Below are 27,393 nucleotides of genomic sequence, written 5' to 3'. Positions count from 1 at the left end.
GGCTCCTCGGCAGTTCATAGACAATCACGGGCGAATTGGAAATTCCATTTTATACAAACAGCTCAAAAAATATCGGGAGTGAAGTATGGTTAGGAAACACTGCTCACGCTGGGATCACTGTGCCTGGAGGAACAGGGGGAGCAGGTTAGAGCACGCCGCCAGGAGCAGAGCATCCCCCTGCTCCCCAGAAACATACAGCAGCTGAATACAGAAAGGTAATGTCCACAAAATTAAGTTTTTCATGCTATTCTACTTTCCAGTGCTCTCCAATCCATGTGCCATGGCCAGGTAAGGGAATGCTGAGGTATATTCCAACAGAGATACCTGCACCCAGAGGAAAATCCATCTCTGGAAAGAGCTTCCTTTTTTTCCCCTCGTTTTTTTCTTGTTTGTTCTTTCTTTTGTTTTGTTTTTGCACAAAGCAAATGCTGCGCAGGAATTCCTCCCAGCTCCCATTGCTTCCAATTGATCCCAGACCACAGATGACACCCCCATTTTTTAGGCACTTTTCCAAGGGAGTTGTCACTTTGCTGAACCCATTTTTGCATTCTGGCCTACTCCACCCTCTCCCTGGCCCTAGTCAGAGTCAGGGAATAGTTTCTCCTCTAAGTCCAATCGAATTTTTTTTTTCCCCACTATGGAAAATTTCCTGTGTAAAAAATGACAAAGGAAATGTTTGATTAAAGAGAAACAGCCTGACTTGGCAGTTTTGCAAGACACAAGATGGCTCTTTTGTATTTAAAACTAATTTCACAATTCAAATTTGACTTTTTTTGAAGTATACGAATGAGACATAAATATAGGCTTATCAATCTGCTTAAAAATTTCATTCACATCATGGAAAACGTTTTTCATTTATTAAAAATATCACATTTGGAGACTAGAAACAGTAAAGTGCATGAAAAGTTTCAAATAGAAATTCAAGAAAATCTTATAGCAGCAAAAAAGCAGAATAAAGAAAAACTTAAAAACACAGACACGACCTTTTCCTATCACTGTGCCTTTTTTTTAAAACATTAAGCAGCCAAACAACTTGGTTTTTTTTGTTTTGTGTTTTTTTTTCCCCAGAAGATTGCATCATGTTTAATGCCTCTCGAGGCACAAGGTTTTGAACTGGCCACCCAGAGCAATTAAAAGGAAAGAAAACAAGGATTTCCAACACATCCAAAGAGCATTAACATTTGGGAAGGAACCAGCAGCTTGTTACTTCAGCCCTGACTGACAACAGCTCCCACACAAATTGGAATCGGGAGGATTTAGAGCTCGAATTTGATCACAGACACTTGGCTATCTTTGGTTTTCTGATAGTATTGAGATGAGGGGCAGGGCCATGCTGCCAATCATTTAGAGTCAGGTATTAAGTGCTTTGCTAATGTGCAAAATTTATGTCGGATGCAGAGTCGAGTCTCCATTTTGGATTCAAACAAACAATATTTCTAACATTCTTCCTACAAAACAAGCATCTCTAGTTTTGTTTTTCTTTCTCCTAAAAGGTTGGCTCAATTTGCCACGTTCTGGAAAAAAGCATTACCTTGAAATATGTTAAATGCAAGTTTTTAAATCTCTTTTGTCCATTTAGAAGTGCAGCTTCCTACTGAAAAGAAAAAGCCAGTTTAAAGTAAAATAATAAAAAAAAACCCAACAAAACACAAAAATTAAATTAAAAACCTGGAAAGGGGAATAATACTTTGGTTCCAGCCCTAGTGCCAAATGATACCAATATGCACCAAAATGTGCAAAATCTCTTATCAAACACATAAGGAAAGGAGCTCGAAGAAGCAGCTGAAGGTTGGCCATACTTCACTCCTATCTAGTGGGATTTACAAGTGTACATGTCCGTGGGGCTGGTGGGAGCCCGTGGGGCTGCACTACCTGCGGGAGGGCAGGTGCACGCCGTTCACCAGGGGCAGCAGCGGCGGCTGCAGCTCCAGCTGCGTCAGCAGCGAGAAGTGGTCCGAGGGGATGTGCGGGTGCGGGCACCCCGTGATGTTGTTGTCCACCAGCCACTGAGGGTCCAAAGGGCCCAGCACTCCGAGCACGTTCATGTGGGTGTTGGAGTAGAAAATGTAGTCGATCACACCCTGTGGAGAGAGGGAGAGAGCGCGGTGAGGGTGGGCCCGGTGGCCGCAGGCAGCACACCGGGGTCGGGGTGGAGCGCGCCCTGCGACCGTCCTCATGGACCTGGGGGTGGCCGAGGTCGGGGAGCTGCCACAGCAGATCCTGCTGTGTGCTGGAGCTCGGGGCTTACTTTGAAGTCAAAGGTGTAATTGGTGTAAGGCATCAGGTTGTTCTCGTAGGCGCTCTTCAGCTGGAAGCCGTGCGTGATCCTGCCCTCCGAGGCTCCGTTCTTGCCGTTGCCGCTGAAGTTCATGAGACACTCGTTGTAGCGCAGCTCCTTGAAGTCCTTGTGGTTGTCAGCTACTATGCCGTTGCTCAGGTATTCCACTACACCTGTGGGCAAGGGGAAGGGTTTAGGGAGTCGCTTTGAGACAGCTTTGGTCAAGTCTGTTAAAAACCAGAAGGCCACCGAGACATCACGAGATCAGTTAGCAAAGCAAACCCCCTCTCCTTAGAAAGTCTTAATCAGAAACTCCCTTCTTTCCTACTTCTTACTGCTGCTTCAGGCACGGATGTTTGTTTAATGACTTATTTAAGATCTAACGGTGCTTTTCTACACTTTTGTAGGTGCAGCCAGGTCTCCTGGAGTGTCCAGCTGAGCACGAAAAGCAGGCGACTCAGCCAGAGGACTCGCAGTCTCCTCAGGCAGCAGTTCCTAGGAAAGCTTTAATCTGTGCCTTCCCTGGGCAGCGCAGAACAACCCCATGGCCTTCAGAGGAAAAAGTGGACCTGAATGTTCTAAGAAGGTAAGTTAAAAGCCAGGCCAAAAAAACAGCCTTACCTGAATCAGGCAGTGAGTTGAGATCTGCACACAGCACCAGAGGGATAGAGTTGGGATCTGCTGTTGGGCTACTGGGCCTGCTTGAGGCTTTCTCCAGGATGTTTTTCAGCTCTGAGACAAACATCATGGTCTGGATGAGTTTCACATCTGAGTATTCGGGGTCCCAGTGCATGTGGGCATTGGCCACGATGAGCAGCTGCTTGTCCACGTGAAGCGATTTCATACCTGGACAAATAATGTTGGCAGTGAAAGGTTCTGTGAATGCAGTGCGTTCCTGCTTGTTCACACTTGGGGTGTAGCTCCACAGGGTTTAGGATGAGACACAGCAGCAGATGGGTGTGTTTTCATTGCTTAAACCTGCTGAAATGCCTGTAAACAGCCCGGGGAGCTCCTTCCAGTCCTGGAATTTTTCCTCCTCTGAAGCCATGAAAACCCCAACCATGGAGACAGAGCAGGGTGGCAGTTTTATTTGTATTGGAATTGTCTGCTGCATCTGATCAAACTTAATGAAAATGTGCCAGTCAGTCAAGCAAGAAGCAGGAAAAGATACCTGAGAATCTCCTTCTTCCACATCAGTACATTAGCACTGACATCTAATCCCTGGGGGAGGGTGGAAGGAGTCAATCCAGTGGAGGAGAAGAGAGTTGAAAATAGAAGTTGAACATCGTTGCCAACTACTGGTAAGAGCAAATGTGTGTAAACACAGTGACCTTGGGAAAGCTGAGCTGCTCAAGCAGAATGTACCAGAGTAAGTAACTAGGGCTAAAAGCTTGAAAGGAGAAAAGCAAATGCTGGGCATCTTGCTGTGAGCACAACCAGACCATGTAGTCTGTGCCTGTCTGAGCCACCGACGGGCTGCATTTGGCTGCACCACCAACGGGAACAGCATGGATTACCTGGGAATAACTCATGCCTGTCTGTGGAGCTGCGTAGCAGTGAGGACACCACAGTAATACTCACTTGCTCCAAATAATTCCTTGTGCACCTCCAACACCACGGCTACTCCGATGTTGTCCTTGGTCATCACTCTGTTCAACATGGCTTCTGAGCCCTCTGAGTTGGCCATGGCCACCTGGTTGAACTCCACCGTGTGCTTCTGCACCAGAGTGAACCTGGGCAACGGGGAGAGAACCACAGTGAGCAGCTGTGACCACAGCCCCCATGGCACTGACCCCATCTGAAAACCATCCCTGTCTGCTCCCACAGGCTCCCTCTCTTCCAAACCACTCCAGCTGGTTCTAGGCAGGACCCAAGAGCTGCATTTTTCTCTTTGGAAGCAGTGAAAACTCTGGAGAGGCGACTCTGGGAAACTTCCATCCTAATTACTGGGAGCTGTTCTGAGGTTTTAGTGTAAGTTTTTAGAAGCTGCTGCTGCCCTTACTTTTCCGTTTTGAAGAATATCGCGCAGCCATCCACATGCTTTTTCTCCTGCTCCGACATGATTTTGGCACGTGACTTTGGAGAAAAGAATCCGTCGTATCCCCGTTCTTTCAAGGCTGGCAGGAAAAGGGTGAAGTATTGCTCCGTTTCCACTTCCTGGAATTGTACACAAACACTTCAGGCTAAAGAAGTGAAAGAAAACCTTCCTTGTGCCTGCCCTGGCTTGCAGTCAGAAAAGCTGCACAATCCATGTCCCTTCCTAGACTAATGGCCTGCTGGGAATGGATGTGCATTCCTGGATTTCCTGGAATCCCTCCCAAAGGCAGAGTGACAGGTGTATTTTGAAGAGCAGTAGACCCCACCTGGTGTGCTTGACACTGGAGTAAGGAGATGCAGCTTGCATTGGCAAGATCTGGAATTTGCTATCGAGCAGGTGATTATGGTGCTCCCAAGGGAACATTTAATGCTAAAGGTGGAGGCTCATGTTTTCTGTTTCTGATGGAAAATGCAGTTATGTTTTATTACCTGAAGACTAATGATGTCTGCATCACAGTTGACGATTTCTTCCATGATTCCCTTTTTCCTGTATTCCCAATTGAGTGCCCAAGATGGGCAGTAGCCATAGAGCTGCCGGGTGGCGTATTTATCACACAACACATTGTAACACATAACTGTAAATGAAGCTGCAAGCAGAGAGAGAGAGAAAGGGAAAAGGCTGTCAGCCTCTGCAGATTTGTCTCTTTGGCTTGGGCAAGAGTGGCTGGAAGAGCTGTGACAAAGCCCAGTGTGGAAAAGGAACGTCCAGCATCCCGTTTAAATGACAAAAATGGTATTTACAGCACAGCCGTAGGTTAATTTTTCTAGTGCAAATGAACAAATGGCTGTTTTCACTCTGATCCAGGAAAATGAATCCCAAGCTAAGTTTCCCTGTGTGCCACCTTGTCAGCACAGATTTACCTGAGGGCAGAATTTGGTCTCGTTCTTTTAAAGTAATCCATGGCCTTGGAGGCAGCTGCTCTGGATGAACTACAAAAAAAATTAAACCAGTGATTAATTTAGAGTTTCTATTTGTAAATTACAGTTCCTAAGTCTAAGTGATGACTAAACAATAATGTGTTTTGCATCCCCAACTCCTCGAGTCTTCAAAGGAGGCAAAAATCATTTAAATGAGTAGCTCTAGTAAGGGAAAAAAAAAGTCATTTGTAAGATTCATGACTATTTTTGTCTCTTGTTTTCAGATTTAGAAGCACCATTGAAATACTCCTGCACATTGAATAATCTGCTGAAGAAGGAGAGGTAAATCCTGGTTCAGCCATCCGTTCTCCAAGAACCTCATCCTGCATCCATCATTCATGCAATGCCTTGACTTGGGAGACATCGAGTGGCAAAGCAGAAGGCTCAGTTACAGAGCCACAAAGCAGGACTGAGGTCAGGTACTGGATGTTCTTAATGGCTTTGGTGTTTCTCAAGCTAAATTTGACATTCTGCTTGCATTCAAATGGTTCTTTCTGGTGGGGAGAACCAAAATGGCTTCGGCAGGGCAGACTTTGCCCTTGGTTGGTAATTGTAGGGTTTTAAACAGAACAGAAAGAACATTTGGTTGTTACACAGGAGACCCTTAGACAGTACACATCAGCCTCTTCCACTGGGTGTGAGGGTGTGTTTTGGGATATGACTGGAGCCACCTGACAAAAATACTAAGGCAGTGAAGAAATACTCTCCCTCCAGTGGTTCAGAGTTTTCTTTTAACAGCAAATTTTACTTCTAAAGCCTTTTTGCACCAGATCCTTAGGGCTGTACCTGCTAGATTGTCAAGCATGTAGTTCAGTAGCTTTCGGGTTCCGTCTGGATCCTGGTAGAGGCTGAGAATATCTTGGGATAAAGGATTGCCTGCCAACAGCACAAAACAACAGCAGGGGGATCAGCTGCCTGCCTTTCTTGAGGCTTTCCACCCAAAGAAAATCTCCCAGAATGAGAACAGACAAATTAACTCAGCAGGCTAAAGGGTTTATTTCCCTGACTGCAGATTCTCAATGAGCTCCTAAAGAAGTTTAGCAGTATTAAGACAGAGAAGCATTGTTTTCCCAACTGCCTGGTTACTTTTGCTACCAACTCAATGCTTAAAATAACCTGTAAGAAAACCTTGAGGTAATAAGGAAGGTTTGGAGGCCAGCCCCGCTCAGGATTCCCGTGAACTCATAGGAATATGGAATTAGGAATAGCTCACCTTTCAAACCCAGGGTTTGCAGCTGGAAGAGCCGTCCAAGTTCATAAGGCAAAACCCGTAACAGATTGTTATTTAAAAGCAATTCCCTGCAGCAAATGCAAAAACACTCTGGGTGAGTATCACTGCAGAAGAAACTCCTAAGGTGCTGCACACTGCTCGTCCTCAAAGAGGACACTTTTCACCCTGAATTTTATTATGGAAAGATTTCAATTTTATTATGGATAGATATGCCAATCTTCCCATGTCAAAGCACGACTGAAATACATTCATTAGGGGGGAAAAAAAAATCACAAAGCCCAAGATGAAACCAGGGATGGAAACAGTGATATACCAACAATCAGGAAAAAAAGCCCAGCGAACCCAAAATTAATTATTAGAACTGAAGCTCTGCAACATCCTGGAGTTTTTCTGGATTATTTGAAATACAGGCACAGGAAACAAACTGAAACTCTTGGTCCTGATCCCATGCCAGAGATTTTTTTGAAGTTAACCAGAATAATTCCCCTTACCTGAGAGACACCATGTTTCCTAGTTCTGCTGGTAAACTTCTGAGTTTGTTGGATGACAGATCCAGGTAAACCAGATTGTGAAGCTTGGCAATATCAGGTGGAATGCGAGTAAGATTGTTGTCATTGAGGTGCAGAGCAGTCAGGTGTGTCAGCGACCACAGCGACGTGCTTAAGCTCCGCACTCTCCCTGAAAGAGGAAAGCAAGGAACTCTGCTTTGGTTCACTCTGGAGCCCCTCAGGATCTGGGGTGGTCTGGGGCACCAACTGGGGGAATTTAAACCCCAACCAACTCACCCGAGATCTCTAATTCAGCCCAGTGCGACTTCTTCCCGTTGGCCACCTCTTCCGCCGACATGATGGTGTAAATTCTGCGAGGATCTGGAGGATCATATTTTTCCTTTGGCATCCCTGTTAGTCTGAAAGACCATCACAACTGTTACTCCACAGCATTCCTTCGTTTCTGTCCTGCCATGAGCTGACCTCTCCCAGGGATACCCTGCAACAACACTTCCCAAAGTTTGTGCACAATAAATATGGGGCTGCCAAGCAGGCGCTCACACCTGGGCAGAATTCCGGGATGGAGAAGAGCATTTCCTCCCAACAACTGGGGTTGGCTGCCCAGTTTATCCCCCATAACCCACGGAGTTGTTTGCTGCGTGCAGAACCTGCAGACAAGATCAGAAGCATTCTACTGTTCCTGGATTGCTCCCTCCTGTAGCTTGCACAGGGAACCAAGGATTGAAGGGAAGGCTCTTAACTTCAACTTACAGTCCCACTTCTCCACTGCACTTATACGAGGCTGAAGCTGCAGTCTGGGGGGGAATTAGCTCCATTTTCTCATTAACTATCCAGCTTTTGTGTTCTGTGCTTTTTCATACTCGGGATCGCTCAAGACCGTTGTATTCCAAACAGCCCAGGAGGTGTAAAAAGAGCTCAGGTAAAGCTCCCATTTAGCAGTTCTGGGGCACAAAGGGCTCCAGCCCAGTGCAAATTGTGAGTATCAGAAGCCTAAAGATGACTCTGTGCACACCAAATTAATCCAATCATGCTGACTGTCAGCCAGGAGCTATGATGTCCCATTCCAAAACCATCCACTTGCCAGGGCACACAGGGAGAGGTTTTATTCCGTGCCTCCCGAGGTTGTGCTCAGCAGGACTGTGTGTGTGATTTAAAAACACGAGGTTAGCCGAGTTTGCTGTTGGCTGGTCTTTTCCTCCCCGGACACACAAAATCCAGGAGCCTTGATTTCATACAAATCCAAAGCAGCTGCTTCAGAGGATGCAGCTCTTCCCTCATACAGACTCTGCTACAGCCAGCTGCAGTAGCTGTGTAGCTCTTCAAGCAGCTCCAACTTGAATTTGAGGTAACAAGCTGAGGGTTCTGTTCAGCAAGTCCAGCTAACCAAAGATGCCACTTTCCCTTGACGAGGGTCAAGTCCTGCAGTGTTTCCCAGCTGATGCTGACAGCCAGACCAGCGTTCTGGCACAGAGCAGGAGCTGTCAGGGCTGTCCCCTGCCACGGGTCTCAGTTACAGGGCTGCTGCTTCCTTCTCTGACAAAGGCCCAAGGAAACTGGAGGGGCAAATGCGAGCCCCACATCTAATTATAGCCCCCAGTAATTTCCAGGTGAGATCACACAGCCAGCAGAGCTACGGGATAAGAGGATTCTGCGCTCACACTGCCTGGCATGGGGCCATGAAGGGAACCAGTCACTTAAGGACAAGGGATTACACCTGAAATCCTTCTATCTTTGCTCCAGAACCCCAAAATCAGAACGGCCTTTCCCCCCTCAACACACACACAGGCTGCGTTTTGGAAGTGCCAAATCTCTGGTGCTTGAATTTTGCTGGATTTAGCTTCACTCTTCAAGTGCTGGTGTGAAAGTGGGGAGTACTTGAGCAGACTCCTCACAGCCCCTGCCAGGCCACACGAGCCCTATTCCACCGCTCTTGCTGTTTCATCTGTCAGATCTTAAACTGATCTGTGCCTCTATGGCACTTGGACCCAAGACAAGGCAAACTCTGCAGTCCAGACCTCAGGATCTGAGTGAGTGCTCTGTGATCAAGTCTTTAAAACCACGGTGCTGAGACCACCTGAGCCACCCCCTGCCATCCATACCAGCCCAGAGATGCCCACTGGCTCCCTGACACCATCTGAAAGCTCCAGGACTGCTCCTTGGCAGGGCACCCAAATAAACGATGTTGAAATACAGAAGTGCTCTGCCAATGCAGAGTGATGTGTGGCCATCGGGGGCCTTCCAGAGAAGTGAGCCCTGAGCTGGGAGGCGAAGGACACACACATTTTTCAGCTGTTAGTCACTTTAATATTGCTTTGAAATCGTGGTGAGTCAAACAGGCAGCAGTGTCATTGCCACAGTTACAGAAAGGGGAAAACAAACCTAAATCAAATGCATTTTTTCTTCTCCTTCTGCATCACAGCAACATTGAGCAAGACTTGAAAGTCACCGTGTGTAATTTAGTTTTTAGGCAAAAAATGCATTCTTCCCAGGTTCCCAACTCCTGCCATTCCTATCTCCCACTCTGCTTGTCCTGGAACTAAAACAATATCCAGAAATTCCAACCTGGTTTTGCTCAGTCTTCAGGGAGCTACACTGAGTTCCCTGGATTTGTAAACTCCAAAATGCGATGTGCATCAGTGCAAATTTTGGCAGGCTTTTCTCCTAAAGGCTCCCATTGGAAAACTTCTGAAGCTACTAAAACTTGCCCTCTGCTACAGATCCAACCCCGATTTCGTGTAAATTAAACACAGCATCTCTTCCTCATTTTGTGTAAAGAAAACCTAGGGATGAGGACATCAGTGTGTTAGTAAGAACAATATTTAAACTCTGGGGGGTTCCTAATGGAATTCTTTGTGTCCAAAAACCCAGAGGGGCCTGGCAGAGCAGGATTACTCCGTTGCAACCCTAAATGTAGTCATGGGTGAGCCTAAGCAGCTCTCTGAGGTGGATATAAAAAGGGCCAGGGCCAGGTACTGTGTTTCCACCAGTAGGTCTGTGCCTGCCTTTTCCTTGGACTTCTGGGGATTTATGCTGCTTTATTTGCTGGGCTGTTTCTGTGTATGAGGCAAGCAAATGACTATCATTTAAAGCCTGGAGAAAAGAGTACTGGAACACTACTGAAGGTGTGAAGGGTGTCAGAGAGAACAGGTTGAGCTACTGGGTTGCAGCAGAGGCTTTTAACATGAAGAAATGTTTTTGGGGCAGCAAACAACAGGAACTTCTGGGTTTCAAACACACAGTCCCTTCCCCAAAGAGCGTTGAAGATGCATTTCTTAAATTACAGTGACCATAAGATGTTTTGTTAAGAGTTGTTTGATACCTCAGTGCATAAGAGGCAAATGCAGAAGAGCTGTGCCTGCCTCCTGCTGCAGCCCTGTCGTCAGGGATGTTTGGCACAGCTCCAAACCCTCACCTTCAGCCCAGTGACATTCTTTGTGACTCTTTTATATTTCCCCCAGCCTCTGTACATGGGTGAGTCAAACTGCCAAAGCATTTTGGAAGCAATCCATCAGCCAGGTTTGAGTGGCTCTTCATTCCTGTGAGCACAGCTGACTGTCCATCCCCTTCCATATGGTGATCCCTCCCAGGAATTAGTGATGCTGTTGGCTGGCGGGGTGTGCACGTGTGTACACACACGTTGTCCAACGCTGGGGAGCTGTGCTGAGAGCTGGGCTGAGAGCTGGGAGGCAGCACCATTTGTGCCTGTTCATTTCTGTGTTCTCTCTAGTCCTGAGGGGCTGCAAAGTGGGGGAGAGAGGAAGGCTGCTTGTCTGTACTGCTCTGCTTTTAGGGGAGCGGGACAAAAGTCGCCCCATTTCGGCCTTCCCAAGGAGAAGAGAAGCACAGCCAATACCCACAAACACAAAAACTGGCTTGGAGAGCTCCAGGGGGGAGGAAAATCAGGTGACTGTTCAAGGGTATGCTAAGGGGATTCAAAGAAACCTGCCAATACTGGGGTATGTACAGTTGTGTTAGCTGAAGGTAAACAATTTGCTATATCCCTATACACAGCATCTAGCGTGTATAAATCAGCAATAAAATACTGGAGAATGGGGAATTCTGATGGTCTTTGGCGTGGATCTGAGCTTTTGTCATGGTGCTTTACTGCAGGAATGTGTCCAACCACCTCTGTGTACACTGCCTCTCCCAAGAATTCAACGAGCACCCCGAGTCTGCCTTCCCAGGTACTGTGTCTTTCCAGCTTCTTATTCCAAGTACCCTGACTGGGGATAGAGATTAGCAGTGAATCAAATATAAATGCCTCATTGTGTTTTTTTATTTAAAAAAACCCCAAACAATTCAAAAAGAGTGTTTGAGGAGATTTGAAAGAATCCCTGACAGAGCACAAGGAAATTCAAGTTGGGAATAGTGAAAGGTAAGAGGTAAGCAGGAACCTGCAGCTGGCAGTAAATTCAGTGGTGCTGGAGTCCTAGGGGGCTCCACGTTATCTCTGTGAGCCCAGAGAAGCACAGACAAGTCAGAAGCAAACAGCAAAAGCCAAGGGGAGGAGTGGGAAGGGAGGGAACGAGCTGTATTTGATTAATTCCAGAGCCAACTGGCACTCACTTGATGGAAATGCTAATTGTCCCACTGACATACACCCACTAGTTATTCCCTCATTCCCTCATCTCCTCTAAATGAACCAGTCTTTTCTTAAATCACAGGTAACACAAGCCTATCCAGGTTTCCACCCTTCCTTTTCCTCCTTGTCACACCCCCACTTACAGGACCAGCTGAACTATTTACTGCATGGAAATCCTACACAGCATTACACAGCTGCTTTTTATTGCAGTGCTTGGTTTAAGAGTCAGCTCTCACTCCACAGGAACAGTTCCTGCCGTGCTGGAAACAGCCTGCTACCTCTCAGTGTGTGCATGACAACTCCTGGAGACCCACATCAGGTCATTGAGTGACACCTGCCTTTGTCTGGTGCCTTTTACACTTTGTGCTTCCAGAGCAGCTCTTGGGGCTGCTTCACATGCAAACACAGGGCAGGCTGCTCCCAAAAAATAAGGCTCTGCTTACCAGAAATGCGTGCAAGGGGCTACTGGAGGGCAAGAAGTATTCCCAGCAGCCAGCCTGTAAATAAATGTCATCAGAAGCCCCCAAAGGGCTGGTTTAAACAGCTGCTTGTTTATTTACACAAGTATCTTGCACTGTTTCAGAGAAATGACCCATTTGTAAGGCTGCTCCATCCCCTGTAGAGTGCTGGACTTCTAATGAGATCCAGGACAGAGTGGCTTAAAGGATTAGGGGCTGAAGTCACCGGGAGTCTGGGGAAGGAAGAAGCCAGTCCTGCATCAAGACAAAACACCGTCCTGGGCTGTGGGCATGGCAGAGAAGCAGCCAGGTATGGCTGCAGCTTAAAGCAGGAGGTTTTCCTGGGACTGGGGAGACACAGAACTTCCAAGAGCACGAGCAGAGTGAGCTGGCAGAGCCGTGGTGTGGCAGTGTCCCTGCGAGCCGGGAGGGAAGGGACATGACCTGACAGCCATGCAGCCACTCCTCAGAAATGACACAGACCCTGCTCAGGCTGTGCTGAGTGCCACCTCCGTGCCTCACTCAATTCCTCAGGATCAATACCTGGACAGGAGTCAGCTATTGACCTGGGTTTTGAGCAAAACTACACGGGAATTATGAATCCATGCACGCTGAGGTCTTCTCAATGAACCAACCTTAAGATACAGTTGGAATCATCAATACCCTTTCATCCTTCAAAGCAAAGTTTGTGCTGGGAGAAAAGAAATGAAATTACTTCCATGGCCACAGCGTCCTCCTCCCTTTTCAGTGGGAGACTTCCAGCATTTCCACAAAATAAGCAAAGCCCAGAAACACTTGAATTACTCTCCCTCAACAATCCAACAGAATCTGCCACTGTAAAACTTAATTCAAACAGCTTTAGGGTTACAAGGCTTGCCTTGTTCAACCACAGGTAACTTTGGATGAGTCAAAGCTCAAGATTTTAAAAGGAAGGAGGAGAAAAAGGAAACAAAGCCAAAGGAAAAAGCACACACCAGTAGTGGAAACTGTTTTGCAATCACTGGCACAATAAATGAGCCTTTTCAGTCCGAACAGGCCACAGGATGCTGCACTAGTGCTCAAAGTAGTTGGGCTTGTATGCTCAGAGAAGAGAGAAGGGATCTGTTAAAAACCTCCAGTTTATAGAAATAAACCCTCTTCTCCAGAGAGTGCGTTTAAATCTACTTTGCATTTTAAAAAAAGTTTGCCTAATAGCCTGAGCAAAGCATATTATTTGAATATTGAAAGGTAGTTCAGCTGCTTCTGTATCTGATTATCCCAGTCTTTCCCATGAGTTTACACCATACTTAAACTTGCAAACAGAATCCCACACTGGTTTGGGCTGGAAGGGACCTTTATGCCCATCCAGTTCCACCTCCCTGCCAAGGGCAGGGACAGCTCCCACTGTCCCAGGCTGCTCCAAGCCCTGTCCAGCCTGGCCTTGGACACTTGCAGGGATGCAGGGGCAGCCAGAGCTGCTCTGGGTGACCTGCTCCAGAAGAGAGGCTCAGCTTGTGTGAGTTCCTTTGTTCAGCCAGGCGAAAGGATGTCACCTAAAGCCAGGGAATACCTTTGGAAAGTTTTGCTGTGGTTTTTCAAACAGGTTGATTTTTCTGGTATTTCTTAACATACTGGCAGCTGAGAGGTTAATTACAGAGCTCTCTGAAAGGAAGCTAAAGAAGACGAATGCAGTCCAAAGGCCTGGTGCTACCTCCCCTGCTGTACAGAAATGGAGAATAAAGGAAGAGCATAGACACAGTGGGTAGGTCAAGAGGCAGGTAAGGATTCAGGAATGCTGGAGCCTTGTTGACAGCCTGAGGTTTTCAACCAGGTAATTTTCCAAGCAGAAAATGCATGTGAGTTATACTCATCTCCCTACATCCAGGGTTGTTTTGTTCAGACCTGCAGCTGCCATGAAATAGATGGTCAATGACTTTGAACTATTCCCTGTCTACCTGCACAGGAAGCACCTGGGGGTTCCTAGAACACCAGAAAAACACTTTGCAGTTCAGCACAGGCCTAGTCTCAAACCTCCTGGTCTCAAAATACTCGATAGATGGGCTTCTCTCATGCACTCCAAACATTCCTAATTCCTCTGCTGCATTCCACTCCTTCCCAGTCTTTTGCTCCAGACTAAGGAGGAGGAGGAGGAGGAGGAGGAAGAGGCTCTTTGCACAGGTACAAAATGTCCCTGGAGACTGACCTGCTCCCAGTGGCAAGATGTGACTTGGATGGAAGGGGAAAAAAAAAAGGTGAGCCCGGCTCTTCCTGGCACCTGGGACTGTTCTGGTATGTGAGAAGTCATCTGGCCCTGCTTTCCTTTTGCTTTCTTAACCTTCCAGAACAAAAAAGGATTCAAGGAAAGGCGTTCACAAGTGGGAATTTTGCCTGGGCAGCCGTTCATCCTGTGCTAGCTCCTTCCCAGTGCCAGGGCATGTTGTAAACTAATGTAATACAATAAGCAGAAATTGAATTTTAAGCTGTAGGAGAAGCAGGAAGAGCAAAGGATATTCTCCACGTGTCGAGGCTGACTTGGGATAAAGGGCTTTTTTTGTGTGTGTCATACATCCCCCTTGTGATCTCACACAGGATGGTGATATCCAGCAAAGCATACAAAGTATGTTTTCTGAGTATCCTATGGAGAAAAAAGATCTACAAATCTGCAGAAGGAGGGCTTCAGCACTCTCTTTAGATGGTGCTTAAATTCAGAGCCTTTTGAAAGGGCCTTTAGATTGATTTCTTAGGAAGGAAGAAAAAAAAAAAAAAAGCAGCAAAACTAATTTGTGATTAGAAGGCACAAAGATGTTCACTCAGATGGAAGCATTCCTGAAAAGCGAGGGGAAAACCACCCGAGCAATTCATTCAGCTGCCCTAAAGGGTAAACAGCAAACTTGAACACCAGCCACAAATCCTGATTATTATTAACAGCTTGACCTAAAGCTTATGGGTTTTGTACTTTCCTTTGTACTCCTGGAATCTGATGAACTTAAAAAGATGTGTTTGACACTGAAGCAGGGAGGAGGGTGCCTCTGCAGCAACACAAGGCTAAACACTGCTCCCTCTCCTGCAGCCTGCAGAGCTGCCTCAGCCTAGGAACTTTTTTTGCTTTTAAAAAACCATGTAAGATGTTTAATTGGGCCTTCCCTTCCAGGCTGTTGGAAGCAGCAGTGTGGGGAGCTGTTGACTTGCAGAGGTAATTGTGGAAGGGCTGATGGCCAAGATAAAGGAGCTTTGCTTTGCATTCCTGTCCCCAGCACAGCCTCTGGAGAGTACAGGTGGGTGCAGAACTTGGGAAGGGGAAAGCCCCATGGGACCAGAGTTGCCTCCATAAAAATTCCTGCTGCTTCTGGCTGAGGGCACAAGAGGTTTCCCTTTATACTTTGTTTAGGGTAAGGAATAATCCACATTCAAATCAACAGGGATGGTGGCAGGGTGTTCTGAAGGATTTGTCTCTTCATGTCTGAAATTTCCCAGCCCTCCAGCTGCAAGTGGGGGGAACCCAAAACTAAACTCCTGCTGAAGGGAAAATTTTAATTTAGAACGTGCATTTACACCACAGCCTTCATACCCTGCAAATCTGCATTGGGAGTCCCACAGCCCCTTTATTCACATTTTTTCTGTTTTTCTCAGAAAAAAACAGCAAGCTCCTCCCCACGCAGGCAAGCAGAATGGGGAAGACAGTACACCCCACCTAGGTGAATGCTGAGCATAAACAGTGCTGTGGAGTCATAAACAGCACTAATGACTGCCCTCAGGAAATGCCAGAGTAGGGGTGAGCACACACGACCTACAAACTGCAGTTAAATTACTTGTGTGTAAGACACTCAACAGCTCACTGGGCTTCTCTTCTCTCGCCTGGTCTGGGTGCAGCTCCCAAAATTCCTGTGCTCGCTGACTGCACCTCACTTGGAGCTACAGTTGCTGGGAGCTGCTTTTTGTTCGTCCTGGAGCATTTTTCTAAGTGCTGGTTTAACATCTCCCACTCCAAGGGATAAAATGTGTTCCTTGTAGGACAGCACACAGAGCATTTCTGCCTTTCTTTAATTCTGTTTTCCATGACTACCCATCCAATCGCTTCCTGGTGGTGGCTGAGCACTCCTAAAGTTACATCTCTGTAAGGAGATGCCCAAGAGACTGCCAGGATTCCAGGAAGATTTTCTTCCAGTGCCCTCTTTTCTTTAGAGTAACTTCAGCTTGGTGTTTGTTTTTGTTTTGGGGGGAGTGTGGATATTTTTTTTTTCTCGTTTTCAACTCTGAGAGAAGATTTTTCTCCCACACAGCAGCACCCAAGTCAGGCTCAGTACCTTGCCACTGGAGGTAGGTGTCAAATAGCCCTTTTGTGAATTTACTGAGCTGCCAACAGAGCCAGTCAGCAAGTTCAGCTAAAGGCCTTCCACGGTGCTCTCTGTGTCCAGCTCCGAGATCTGAAGGCACAAATGGGACCAGCAGTCCTGTGCACGTCAAGTTCTTTTTGCCATTTCCCACCAGGCACTTTAGTTTAATTTGTTCTATATGGGGTGGTCTTGTGGTGGAAGTTTGACAACAGCCCCGAGGCACACAAAAGACAGGGAAGGAAAGCAGCAGAATTCCAGAAATACTGAAATACTGTCACCACCTAAGGATCTTGATAGAGAAACATCCCCTTTTTTTTTTTTTCTTTTTTTTTTTTTTTTTAATCATTACAGGTGAGATGGAGAAGCTGCATGGACAAATCACTGGAAACCCAAAGAATTAACCAGAAGGTGAAGTTACACCACACTGTCACTGTAATGAGCACCTTGATCACAACCTGACATCCAGAGAATCACAGAATCTGGACCAAAAAAAATTTACAAGAGGCTTAGCATTTAATGCTCTAAAGCACTAATACCACAGCAAATCCTCCTGAATCTAAATATGCCTAAGACATATTTTAACCTACTTTTTTTAAGTTTTCACAAATGCCATCTTATGCTCCCAAAAAACTAAGCTCCACTGTTACTTTTGCTTTCTCAGTAGTCTGCAAATCAGGTTACAATCCCATGCCTCAAGTGCCCTTTTGGCATTCCCCAAACCTCTTTCCACTGAACAGTAAGAAAATAAAAAGTAAGCACTTATTTGGATTTATCTCCCCTTTTAAGGCCCAGTAACCCAAAAGTGTCCAGCAGATTACAGCTGATAGAAGCAGAACTTCTTGGGGGTGGTTCAAGAAAGTTTGCCTGGAAATTATGCACGTTACTGATGGATAATTTTATCACCTAAAACCTTGGGGAAAGCTTTAATAAGAAAAAAAACCCACATCCCCCCATTCGTGCACACTGGCTCAAACAAAAAAGCCAGTGGTTGCTGCAAGCTACCTAACTCTAAGTTTTAATTCTTGGTGGTTTAGATTGAAATTAAGTAGAGGCTTGCCCAGTGTGGAAATTAATTAATTTTTCCCCACTGGTGCTTTTTTATTCTCCTAATAGAGTCCACACACATACCTTAGGATCACTTCATGACTTTCTTCTCCCGTGACTGGTGTGAAAGTTAAACTTGGTCAAAAGTTTTTTACAAAACCACGGCTGTTAATGAGAAACAACAAAATACTCCCAGTTTCTCCCACGAAATGGAAGTTTTATCCCATGGAAAGAGAACAGCCCTAACGAGAGGATTCCTGGTGCAAATGTGACAGGGCTCCTACAGATTGTGGGTGGGAAGAGGAGAGCCACACATGGCAAATACACCCGGAGCAGCCTTCCCCTTCCTTCCCTTCCCAGCCAGGCAGATCAATGCCTGAGCAGGCTCCATCCCTGGAAGCAGCGCTGCTCCCAGGGACGGGGAGAAACACCCTTGAGGAAAGGAAAACAAGCTCTATCAGTAAGAGTGCACTTGTGCAGATAAGTCTGCTCCTGCAGCCCAGACTCATGTCAGTCCTGGGTCACAAGCAGAGCTGTGCCGCCGGTGGGAAACTCCACAGCCACCACCAAGGAGCTGCAAAATTCTGCCTTTTTCCTGCTGCTGCCGGGGTGAGTTTGTCCAGCAGTCTGCTCATGGGGCGTCTCAGCCCTGACATGTTAAGGTCTGGCCTTCCCAGTGTGGGAGAGAACTAATCTTTGCACGGGAACACCTATGGGGCGTTTACACTGAGTTTTAGCCTTCAATTAAATGCACAAACGAAATGAGAAAGAGCTCCTGTAGGAAGAGATAAAAGGGAATAAATTAAATTGTGCTGTATTTCAGCACTCAGAGCAGCCCCCGCTTTTAATAGTAAGAAGGGAACAAAACTGAAAGTGTTTAACAGGGTTTGCTTAGCAGAGCACTGCAGAATTTCCACTGTTCTGTGAAACCAACAGGCACACTGCCACGGGGCTTTTGGAGTCACCTCTGGAGGAGATGTAATGCCCGGGCTGGAGCTCAAACACAATTTCTGTTTGGGTGGATCGACACAATCCTGCAGGTTGGATCATCATTCCAGAGCACGGAGCAGTGAGGTGTCAGCAGTGCACGCTGTCCATCTGCTCCAGAGCAAAATTCTACAATCAGGCTGGAAACACCTCCCTTGGTGGGGAGGGAGCAGGGCTCTGTCCAGGAGCCCAGGTCGGGCTGCAGCACAAAGCAAAACTCAGCATCCTGCCAGCCTGGATCTGCCGGGAGGCACCACAGCCGTGCCCATGGATGCTGCCCTCCGGGACAGGGACGTGTGGCAGGACCACTTTCCCTATTTTTCATAGGGAGAGCACAGAAATAAAATCCTTGGCAGGCCGTGCTCTGCCTTTACCAGAGCTCTATGGCCTTCCAAACGGGGATACAGGATGATACAATCATTCTAGGAATTCCCTGGGTCGTGAGGAATAATGTACTATATTTTTTTTCTTTTTAAAAATAAGCACATTTATTCATTTTCATTATCAGCCATGTCTACACACCATGAACAACTCCTGGGTGGGTGTTTGGCTCTCTAGGTTAGCTCTGAGTTTTAATTGTAAGAAATTCCCTGCTTAACCAAGGCCGTGTAAAATTCTTATCAGCAGGGCAACTCAGGAGAAGTTGTGCCTCCCCAAAACAAATACTCAGCCTATTCAAAGTTTCCGAAAGAGACCGATAAAAGCCACTGGTCTAAGGATTTCCAGAAGGTCAGAAAAAATGTGGTGTGGCTGGGAGCCCCAGACTGTAACAAAACTCAGCACTGAAGTGCGTGCTTTCATTTGCAAGCAGCACGCCTGGGCTGGCAGCCCAGGTTTTACTGCAGGTGACACTCCTGTCATCCTCCTCCTACGGAACTGCTGCCGACCACTGAGAAACCACTGGGAAGAGGTGGCGAGACCAGCATCTCCCCAAAACACCCTAAGCCCTGAAGTACCGTCACCTCAAACACACCCTCACCAACACGCTGGGGTCACCCGCAGCGCCAGGCCAAGATCCCATCACGGCACGTGAAGGGGATTGGGGCCAAGCCTTCGCCCCGTGGCCGGGATTCGCCCCACGGCCACGTACCACCCTACAGCCACGGCTGGGATTAGCGCCGGGGCTGAGGCTCCCCTCGAGGCCGGGATTTACCCCATGGCCGGGCTTCACCTCACGACAGGGATCTGCCCCTCCACTGCGGTTCGTCCCACGGCTGAGGCTCACCTCACGGCCAGGGTTCACTCCGGGGCCCGGCTTCACCCCACAGCCGGGATTCGTCCCCCCGTGCCCGGGATGGGCCCCACGAGCACAGCTCACCCCACGGCCGCCACGGGCGGCTCCGAGGCGAGCGCGGCATCCCCTCGGGCAGCTCCGGGGCTGCCCCGCGGCGCCCATCGCCATCTCCCCGCGGCGGGGGCTGTGCCCGCAGCCCCGCACCGGCGGCCCGGCCGCGCCGCTGCCGGCGGGGCCCGACATGGCGGCGGGGCCGCTCCCGCCCGCTCTCACCTGCATGCGGCGCGGCGGGGCGGCGGGGCCGGCGGCGGCGCGGCGGGGCGGGCGCACACGACATGCGGGCGGCGGCCCGCGGGCAGCGGGGACGGAGCCGCGGGGCCCGGGCGGCGGCGGCGGCGAGGAAGAGGAGGAGGAGGAAGGAGAAGAGGAGGAGGAGGAGCGGCCACCGGGGCGCGCAGGGCGGAGGAACGGGGGCGGGCGCGGGAGGCGACGGCGGGCGGTGCCGGGGCCGCGGCGGGGGGAGCGCGGCACTCGCGGGGCCGTGCCAGCGCTCACGAACGGGCCCGGCAGCTCCGGCAGGGGCAGGAAAGAACCCCCCGGCCGCCTTTACCCCCTCCTTTTCCCCTCCTTTTGCCCCTCGGGTTTACAGGCGAGGACGCGGCTGTCACCGCGCTGCGGTGGGAGAAGGACGAGTCCGCCTAAGGATCCGCGGCGAACAGCGGAGATTTGGGTGTGCGGGTATTTGCTCGGTGTCTGCCACCTTTGTTTCTCCTCCTCTAGGCAGTGGGGTTTTATTGGCGCCCAAGTGTCGGTGGCACGGATCCTTGTGGGCAGCCGGAGTAGGAAAGCGCAGGTAAAAAAAAAATATAAATTATATATATTAAAGAAATGCCGAGGAGACGTAGCAAGTGTCGGGAAAGCACGAGGAGGGACAAGACATCAGGCTCTGGGGCTTTTTATTGGAATTTGCTTTCTGCTGCAGCTGCCTGAGCTGATGCTGGACCCAAGGAGTTCATTGATGGCCGGAGAGCGGGAAAGGCCTCAGCGATGGAGCGGGGAGTGTTGGTAGCAAACAGGCTGTGGGCCGAGTCAGGTATTGGGGATGGGTGAGCAATATCTGCGAGCCCGTGTTTCTCCCAAAATCCGTGGTCCACGGCAGAGACCTGGTGGTAAAAAGCCAGAGGCTCATGGGGGACTGTGAGAAGATGGTGAAGGACGTGAGTTACCCGGCCACAGGTGCACATTGAACAGTCTCCTCTCGCACCCACCCCTTCCCCAGTGCCAAGTGCCCGTCCAAAATCATTGCATCTCCCCCCTGGAGCTTTAAACAAATGGTTGCTACTTGTCAGCTGAGGTGTTTTAGTCGAGGAGGGTTCCTTTTCCTCTCATCACTCTCACACCTCTCCATGTCCATCCTTTCCCAGGACACTGAGCCACGAGTCGGACTGGATGAGCGCAGTTTTGTTACAGCTTGTTTTACACAGCCACCCGTGTCTGGTTTAAATCTCTTGCACACGGATCCACTGGGTGTCGGAATCTGTGGGTATTGGTGATTCCGAGATTGTAGAAAGTCTCTGTCTTTCTGCCCCGTTGCCAAAGAAGCCATAATTCGTCTCTGCTGTTTTCAAGGTTGTTTATTCTGTTTATCTCTAACATGTTCTGCTGCCCTGCCGCAGCTCTGTCCTGCAGGGCAGCGTGTGGGGCTCTGCCCTCAGTGGGATGTTACAAACATTAAATACCAGAAACTACCTGTGCTGGATTTACAATAATGTGCCAATATCTGTCACCTACGTTGAACAGTGTGTCCCCAGCCTAAACCAACAGAAAAATGCCAAGACTACAGTGAAACATGGAGGGCATGAAGAAGGAGGAAAAGGACAAGACACACCCAATTCTTCCATCTTGTCCCCTTTGGACCCCTAATCTAGAATCCTAAAATTTTACTTTTGCACCCGTGTCACACTTAATTATTATTTATATCAAACACTCAGAGCTGGTAATTCATCCTGTAAGATTGAAATCTCTTTTCCATGGACAGAGATCAGAGACAGTGTCTCTGGGGGCTCTGTCCAGGGGGGTTCCTGACCCCTGCCAGGGTCCCAGACCTGCCAGGGCAGCCAGAGGGAAGCCCTGGATTCCCACAACTGGGGAGTTTTCCATAGCCACATATGCCCGATTCAAAAACTCTTGGACACGCACTGATTGGGGGAGACTACAGGATTGGAATGTTTTTAGACAAAAGCACATCAGTGTGGAATAAAAACTCCCTTTAACCATTACGGTTTGTGGCGTGAATCCGAACAACTCAGGAGATGGTTAAGCAAAGTCTTTTTAAGTGGATGCTGCTCCAGGAGAGTGAATTAGGATCTGTTCTCCCACCCAATCCGCAAGGGAATAGGGGTGAGACGGCAGGCAGAAGATCTCTTTTTGGGATTAGACGTGGCTTGCAGCAGGTGACACTGACCATCAGACGGGCACTGCTCTCCCACACAGACGGGGCCCAACAGGTGTGAGCGGCCCGCGGCTCTGCTGCCCTCAGGAGCCGCCGCCATGTTGGTTTGGGGAAGGAGGCCCAGCTCGGCCTGCAGCCCTACGAGACGACCCCGGCTTTGCCCTGAGGCCCCTCTCAGGCCGCTGAAGAAGCGAGCCGGAGGCTCTTGCCCAGCCCCGGGCAATGGCGCACCTCTCCCCGGCCAGCGGGCAGGCGCCGGAACCCGCGCACCCGCGGAACGGCAGGCCCGGGCGCGCCGGGTTGAGGGGGACGGCGGTGTGTGGCACACCGCTGAAGCGGCCGGGCCCGCCGGAACGCTTCTTCTCGGGGAGCGAGTTCCGCGGGGAGTGGTTCTGGCGGCGCACCGGGGCGGCACAATGGCGGCGCCCAGCGCCCGCTGTCTGTGGCGAGGTGAGAGGGCCGCGCTGAGGGAACCGCGCCTGCCGCCGCCGCCTCTCCGCCTCCCTGCCTCCCTGCCTCCCTCTGCCGCGGCCCTGAGGGGCTGGAGGGCAGCCTGTTCGGGCGGGTCGGGGTGCGGGGCGCCGCGGCGCTTGTCTGAGGCGATGTTTGCTCTCGCCCCGCAGCGCTGTCCCCGCGGTGCGGCTGGATCCTCCCCGGGCTGGAGCAGCGCCTCGCCGTCCCCGCCGTGGTGAACTCCGTGACTTCCCGGCCCTACGCGGCGGCAGCAGCCAAGTGAGTGCGGGTCTGGTGTCCCGGGAGGTGTTTGGGGGTGTTCGGTGTCCTCAGTGCTGATGTGACAGCCACTGACCCTGGGGGCGTCCCACAGGCTCCCAGAGACTCGCAGGGATTATTAATGGCACAGGGGAAGCTTGAGGTTGTGCTTTTGGGCTGTGCTTTTGTGGGGTGTAGCAGGGTTGCATGTCAGCTTGAAAGCTGGTGAGCTCCTGGAGTCGATTTGAAACCCTTCCCATCCTTGAATTAACTTTTCATTGTTTAATTTGCCGTCTCTGTAATAGCACAGCGTGGCTGGGAGCAGCAAAAGCAGACAGGGGAATGAAGTGTTCTCGAGTGCTGCAGACTTCACAGGGGAATTTTAATATTCTTTTCCTTGCCTGGAGCCCCTCTGAAAATGGGAAAATGAGAATTCGGCGTTCAACGGAATGCAAAATGTCACGGGGAGAGGGAGGAGGAAACCTTTTTTATCCAATCAGAGTGCTGTGAAAATAAGACAACTGGTGACCTCACAGCGTGTTTGGCTTTTTTTTTTTTGGTGTTAGAGCTGCCAAAAAGGATGACAAGAGGAGCAGGCAGGAGAAGGTGAAGGAGAAGGAGAAGGAGAAGCCCCGCCCTCGGAGGCGGCCGCTGATGAGCAAGCCCGTGGACGACGTGTACCTGACATGGCTCTACAGGAGACCCTCCTACGGGCTGGAACAGGCCGTGGCCATGCTCAAGAGGTTCCAGGAGCTGGACTTCACCCACCCCAAGCAGTTTGTGTACATCAATGTGTTCCTGGACATGGCGCTGCAGAAGAAGGTGGGCTGGGAATTCTGGCACTCCTGGAGGCTTTGCTTGTGTTCAGACTGGCTCTGTTGTGAGGGCAGTCCCTCACCTCGTTTGCATTTTCTTTTTTTGTTCCATATTTAGGGGACCATCTCCTTGTGGTGGTGTAATTTACCCCCATGTCATAATTTCTGTTTGTTTGCTTTCATTTTTTTTATTCCCTTTCTAGAAAAAAGTGGAGCCTTTTTCCAATGGTGTCTCTCTTCCCCATCGCTTTACGGATGAGGTGAACAAGGTTTTGGTGTTCACAGAGGTGGGTGAGCCAGGGTTCCTTCATTTCCCTGGGATTTTGGTGTTCACAGAGGTGGCTGAGCCAGGGTTCCTTTGTTTTCATGGGATTTTGGCCCTCATAGGGTTGCATGAGCCAGGATTTTGTCATTTCCATGGGGTTTTGGTGTTCACAGAGGTGGCTGAGCCAGGGTTCCTTTGTTTCCATGGGGTTTTGGTGTTCACAGAGGTGGCTGAGCCAGGGTTCCTTCATTTCCATGGGATTTTGGTGTCCAGCACACTCTTGCAGCTGTCCTTTCCCAATTAATCATTTTATCTGTGTGAGATGATCCCAGAGAGCTGCCATGGGTTTATTTGGTGACTCTTTGGACATAATTGTTTGGAATTCTCTCCCTGAGCTCAAATGGCAGCAGGCCAACAGCCTAACTGGTAGTCCATCTGTTTTTATTTTCTTTTTTTCTCTCAACAGAATGAGCAAGAAGCTGAGGTAGCTCGGGAGCACGGGGCTGCCATCGTGGGAGGAGTTGAATTAATCAAATGGGTATATATTTTTCTTAAAGAATTACATAAATATCCTAATTTAAACAGGAATGGGACCTGGGGAGGGGGAGAAGCCTGATGTCCAGTGGACTCCAGCTGGGAGGCAGCAGGCAATGTGGAGAGTGAGAGATGGGTTTCTGTGCTTGAACACTTTTATAAATCACCTTTGATCCAATCAGTGGAACTGTGGTTGTTGCAGATCCTGGAGGATGAAATCCAGGCTGATTTCTACGTGGCTGTCCCTGCCATAATACCCAAGTTAATCCCCCTGAGGAACAAACTGAAGAAGAAGTACCCCAGCACCAGGAAAAGTAAGGAGAAGTTCTTGGTTGCAGCTGTTAGCAGTTCCTGAGGAAGGTAGAGCCCTGGGGGTGCCACTGGAATGGTTTTTATCTGGATGTGTAGTTGCAGTGGGTGTTAGGCTGTGACTGCATCACTTGTCTTGGGTAAAGGGAACTTTGGGAATCCATTTTTTCCTGCAACAGGCAAATCTGGGATAAGAACCCAGATACATTTGCCTGCTAGCTGCCCTTATGCTTATTATTCCTGATGAATGGGGAAGGAGGGAACATGGAGAATGTTTTTGTGATCCCAGTGAGGACACCGTTGTCCTGTCTGTGAAACTACATTTTGGAGTGGTGTTTGCCTTAATTAACAGATTGAATTATCTCTTTCCTGGTGTCACACCCATCTCTGCTAATAAGTATTACTCAGACAATTTCTCTCTTTTTTTTTTTTCAATAGATTCCCTGGGCAGTGACATTCCCAAAATGGTGCAGTTCTTCAGAGAATGCCACCAGTACACAGTAGAGGATGAGAGTGTCATCAAGACAAGAATAGCCAGAGTGAGTTGTGTAGACAGCTCTTAGATTTTCTCTCCTGAGCAGAACTGTAGTAATCAAAGAGGGGGAAAAAAAAAACTGTTTTCAATCTGTTTCTCGAAGTTCTTAACCATTTTCTTTAACTAACCTGTGAAGAAAATAGAGCTCTTTGTTGTGTGGCATCTTCAGCTGGTTTTAAACCTTTTGTGTGCTGTTTTTTTTGATAGGTGAATAAACTATGGGTTTGTAAATCCATGGGCAATATGCACAGGAGAGTCAAAAAAATCTTTGCTTTAACCAAATATTTAAAGATTTCTATTTTTAATAACTATAGTTCTGGGCTGGAGTAGAAAGCAAGAACTGTTTGTGTTACACCTGAAATAGAGCATTAATTTTGGCTTACTGATTTTCTCTGCCTTAAGCTCTGTTTTATAGTTTTCCTTCTGGTTTGTGTCTTAGTCATCCTGCCTGATGTTTAGTGTTCCTCTCCCTGAGGGTGGCACTGGCAGGAAGGGTAGGAAATGCCTGAAGCTTTGCCTGGCAGTGTTGGGGACAAATGAGTTTATTAATTCTCATTAGCTGCTCTGAGCTGTGCATGGGCATTCCAAGGGCTTCCTTGTCTGTATTTTTGTATGTAGCTGGAATTCTGGATCGTGCTCTTGAGCATTCAGTGCCTGTCTTCATCATGGAGCTGATGAGCTGGTTCTTTTGGTTTATTTCATCCTGTTCAAGCTCCTAATGCCTTCAGTTGTAGGTGTTGATGCGTTTCGTGGTCTTTGACAGCTGCTTCTTGAACCTTATTTCCACAGATCCTTCATTTTAATGAGGTTTTTGCAAAAGCTCTTGTGTATATATTGATTTTGTAAAAGGACTTTTCACCCCTTAAGGCTACATGTTGTTACAGAGCCCTGTGAATTTCGTGTCCTGAGTGGAAACAGGGAGAACAGTGAGCAAATCAGCATGTGTAAAATACTTCTTTTCCCTGAATCGTGCTGTTAATGGGATTTGTCACTCCCTCACAGGGAGCACGGACAAAGGAAACCTATCCAAATGTGGAATAAACCAGTGCTTTCAGACCTGTTAACCTGGGCTCCAGGCATCACCATAACTAACTTGGCATTGTCCTTTTGCAGCTGGATATGCCCACTGAGCACATAATTGCCAACCTGAAAGCAATTATCCATGATATCTGCACCTTCAAGCCGTCCAATTTGGGTAAGGAGTCACTGTTCTCACGTGGTTGTTCAGGTTGCAGCAAACACAAGTGGGACATGGGTGTTCTTTACTGCATTGTCATTGAATTCCTGCTCCTCCAAGGGAAAAGATTATTCTTTCTTTGCTTTTTTTTTGTTTTTTAATTCCTTAGCAAAAGCAGTAATAAAGTCAGCTTTAAGCAGAGGGCATCTGCTTAGCTGGAGAGGAAATGGTGATTAGTGAAAGAATTTTAGGCAAGGAGCTTTGTGTAAGCTAAAAACCCTTTTTTTGTCTTGATACTTGCTTAATGTGTGCCAGAAGAATGATCTTGCCTCTCTCCTGGTGATGCTGCTCATAGTAGCTGCAGATACCAGACCATATAAAGTCAAATACAAATGGCTTGAGAAGCCCAAATCAAAACTATAAGGGGTTGGCTGACTTGAAATATAAAGTAGATGGCAGAAAGTGGTGTTTTGGGGTGTTTGTTTAAATGAATTTAAATCAATTTACATCAGCCCAGTTTAGTGAGGGTTAGCTTTTCTTCCCTGAGTAGCTGTTCTACTGATTTGGGGTGTCAAGCCTGGATTGATGGAAAATATTTGCTGGGAGCAGTCAGCCTGGAGACCTGGGAAGGGGTGGAGTGACCATTGTGGTGGTGCCCTTTGTTTTCCCAGATCCCATTGTGCAGAGGTTGGTTATCAGATCCTCCACCAGCGAAGGTTTGCAGCTGAACCTCGATGGAATCCTACCTCAGGTGGAGAAAGTAGAAGAAAAAGAGGAAGAAAATGCAGGTGATGAGGATCAACAAAAACCTGCCCAAGAATCTGTTAGTACCTGATGTCTTTTCCTTGTGGACCTGGTGGTCGAGCTCGGGAAGTGAACGGTGTCATTCAAATCATGCTCTGTCAGAACTAAAAATAAATGCAACTTGTGGATTTCACATCGAA

General features: G+C 48.4%; 3 protein-coding genes across 6 annotated transcripts; 2 read left to right on the top strand and 1 right to left on the bottom strand.

The window, feature by feature from the left end:
- Positions 1-835: 835 nt before the first annotated feature.
- Positions 836-20,058, bottom strand: CNOT6L (CCR4-NOT transcription complex subunit 6 like). 3 transcript variants are annotated; one of them, XM_030272171.4, is made up of 12 exons: positions 19,925-20,058; positions 7,310-7,431; positions 7,016-7,202; positions 6,507-6,592; positions 6,080-6,169; positions 5,237-5,305; positions 4,805-4,962; positions 4,281-4,435; positions 3,860-4,011; positions 2,900-3,124; positions 2,249-2,451; positions 836-2,081 (listed from the first exon to the last, which is right to left on the bottom strand). In XM_030272171.4, the coding sequence occupies exons 2-12, from the start codon at positions 7,419-7,421 to the stop codon at positions 1,869-1,871; spliced, it is 1,650 nt and encodes a 549-aa protein (XP_030128031.3). In that variant the 5' UTR covers positions 7,422-7,431; positions 19,925-20,058; the 3' UTR covers positions 836-1,868. The 3 variants fall into 3 exon arrangements, with proteins under 3 accessions (XP_030128031.3, XP_072784997.1, XP_002195833.6); XM_072928896.1 differs by lacking the exon at positions 19,925-20,058 and adding an exon at positions 19,643-19,767; XM_002195797.7 differs by lacking the exon at positions 19,925-20,058 and adding an exon at positions 7,784-10,699.
- LOC140684015 (uncharacterized) lies at positions 19,893-21,930 on the top strand. The gene is made up of 3 exons (XM_072928898.1): positions 19,893-20,504; positions 20,634-20,744; positions 21,076-21,930. The coding sequence occupies exons 1-2, from the start codon at positions 19,893-19,895 to the stop codon at positions 20,718-20,720; spliced, it is 699 nt and encodes a 232-aa protein (XP_072784999.1). The 3' UTR covers positions 20,721-20,744; positions 21,076-21,930.
- A 468-nt stretch (positions 21,931-22,398) lies between these two features.
- Positions 22,399-27,386, top strand: MRPL1 (mitochondrial ribosomal protein L1). 2 transcript variants are annotated; one of them, XM_030272174.4, is made up of 9 exons: positions 22,399-22,553; positions 22,727-22,835; positions 23,381-23,636; positions 23,833-23,916; positions 24,361-24,432; positions 24,631-24,742; positions 25,176-25,276; positions 26,386-26,467; positions 27,121-27,386. In XM_030272174.4, the coding sequence occupies exons 1-9, from the start codon at positions 22,520-22,522 to the stop codon at positions 27,282-27,284; spliced, it is 1,014 nt and encodes a 337-aa protein (XP_030128034.4). In that variant the 5' UTR covers positions 22,399-22,519; the 3' UTR covers positions 27,285-27,386. The 2 variants fall into 2 exon arrangements, with proteins under 2 accessions (XP_030128034.4, XP_072784998.1); XM_072928897.1 differs by lacking the exon at positions 23,833-23,916.
- The last annotated feature ends 7 nt before the right edge of the window (positions 27,387-27,393 follow it).

The sequence above is a fragment of the Taeniopygia guttata genome, chromosome 4, assembly GCF_048771995.1.
Source record: "Taeniopygia guttata chromosome 4, bTaeGut7.mat, whole genome shotgun sequence".
Taxonomy (NCBI): Eukaryota; Metazoa; Chordata; class Aves; order Passeriformes; family Estrildidae; genus Taeniopygia; species Taeniopygia guttata.
Note: the sequence above shows the minus strand (reverse complement) of the source record. Positions and strands in the feature narration are given on the sequence as shown.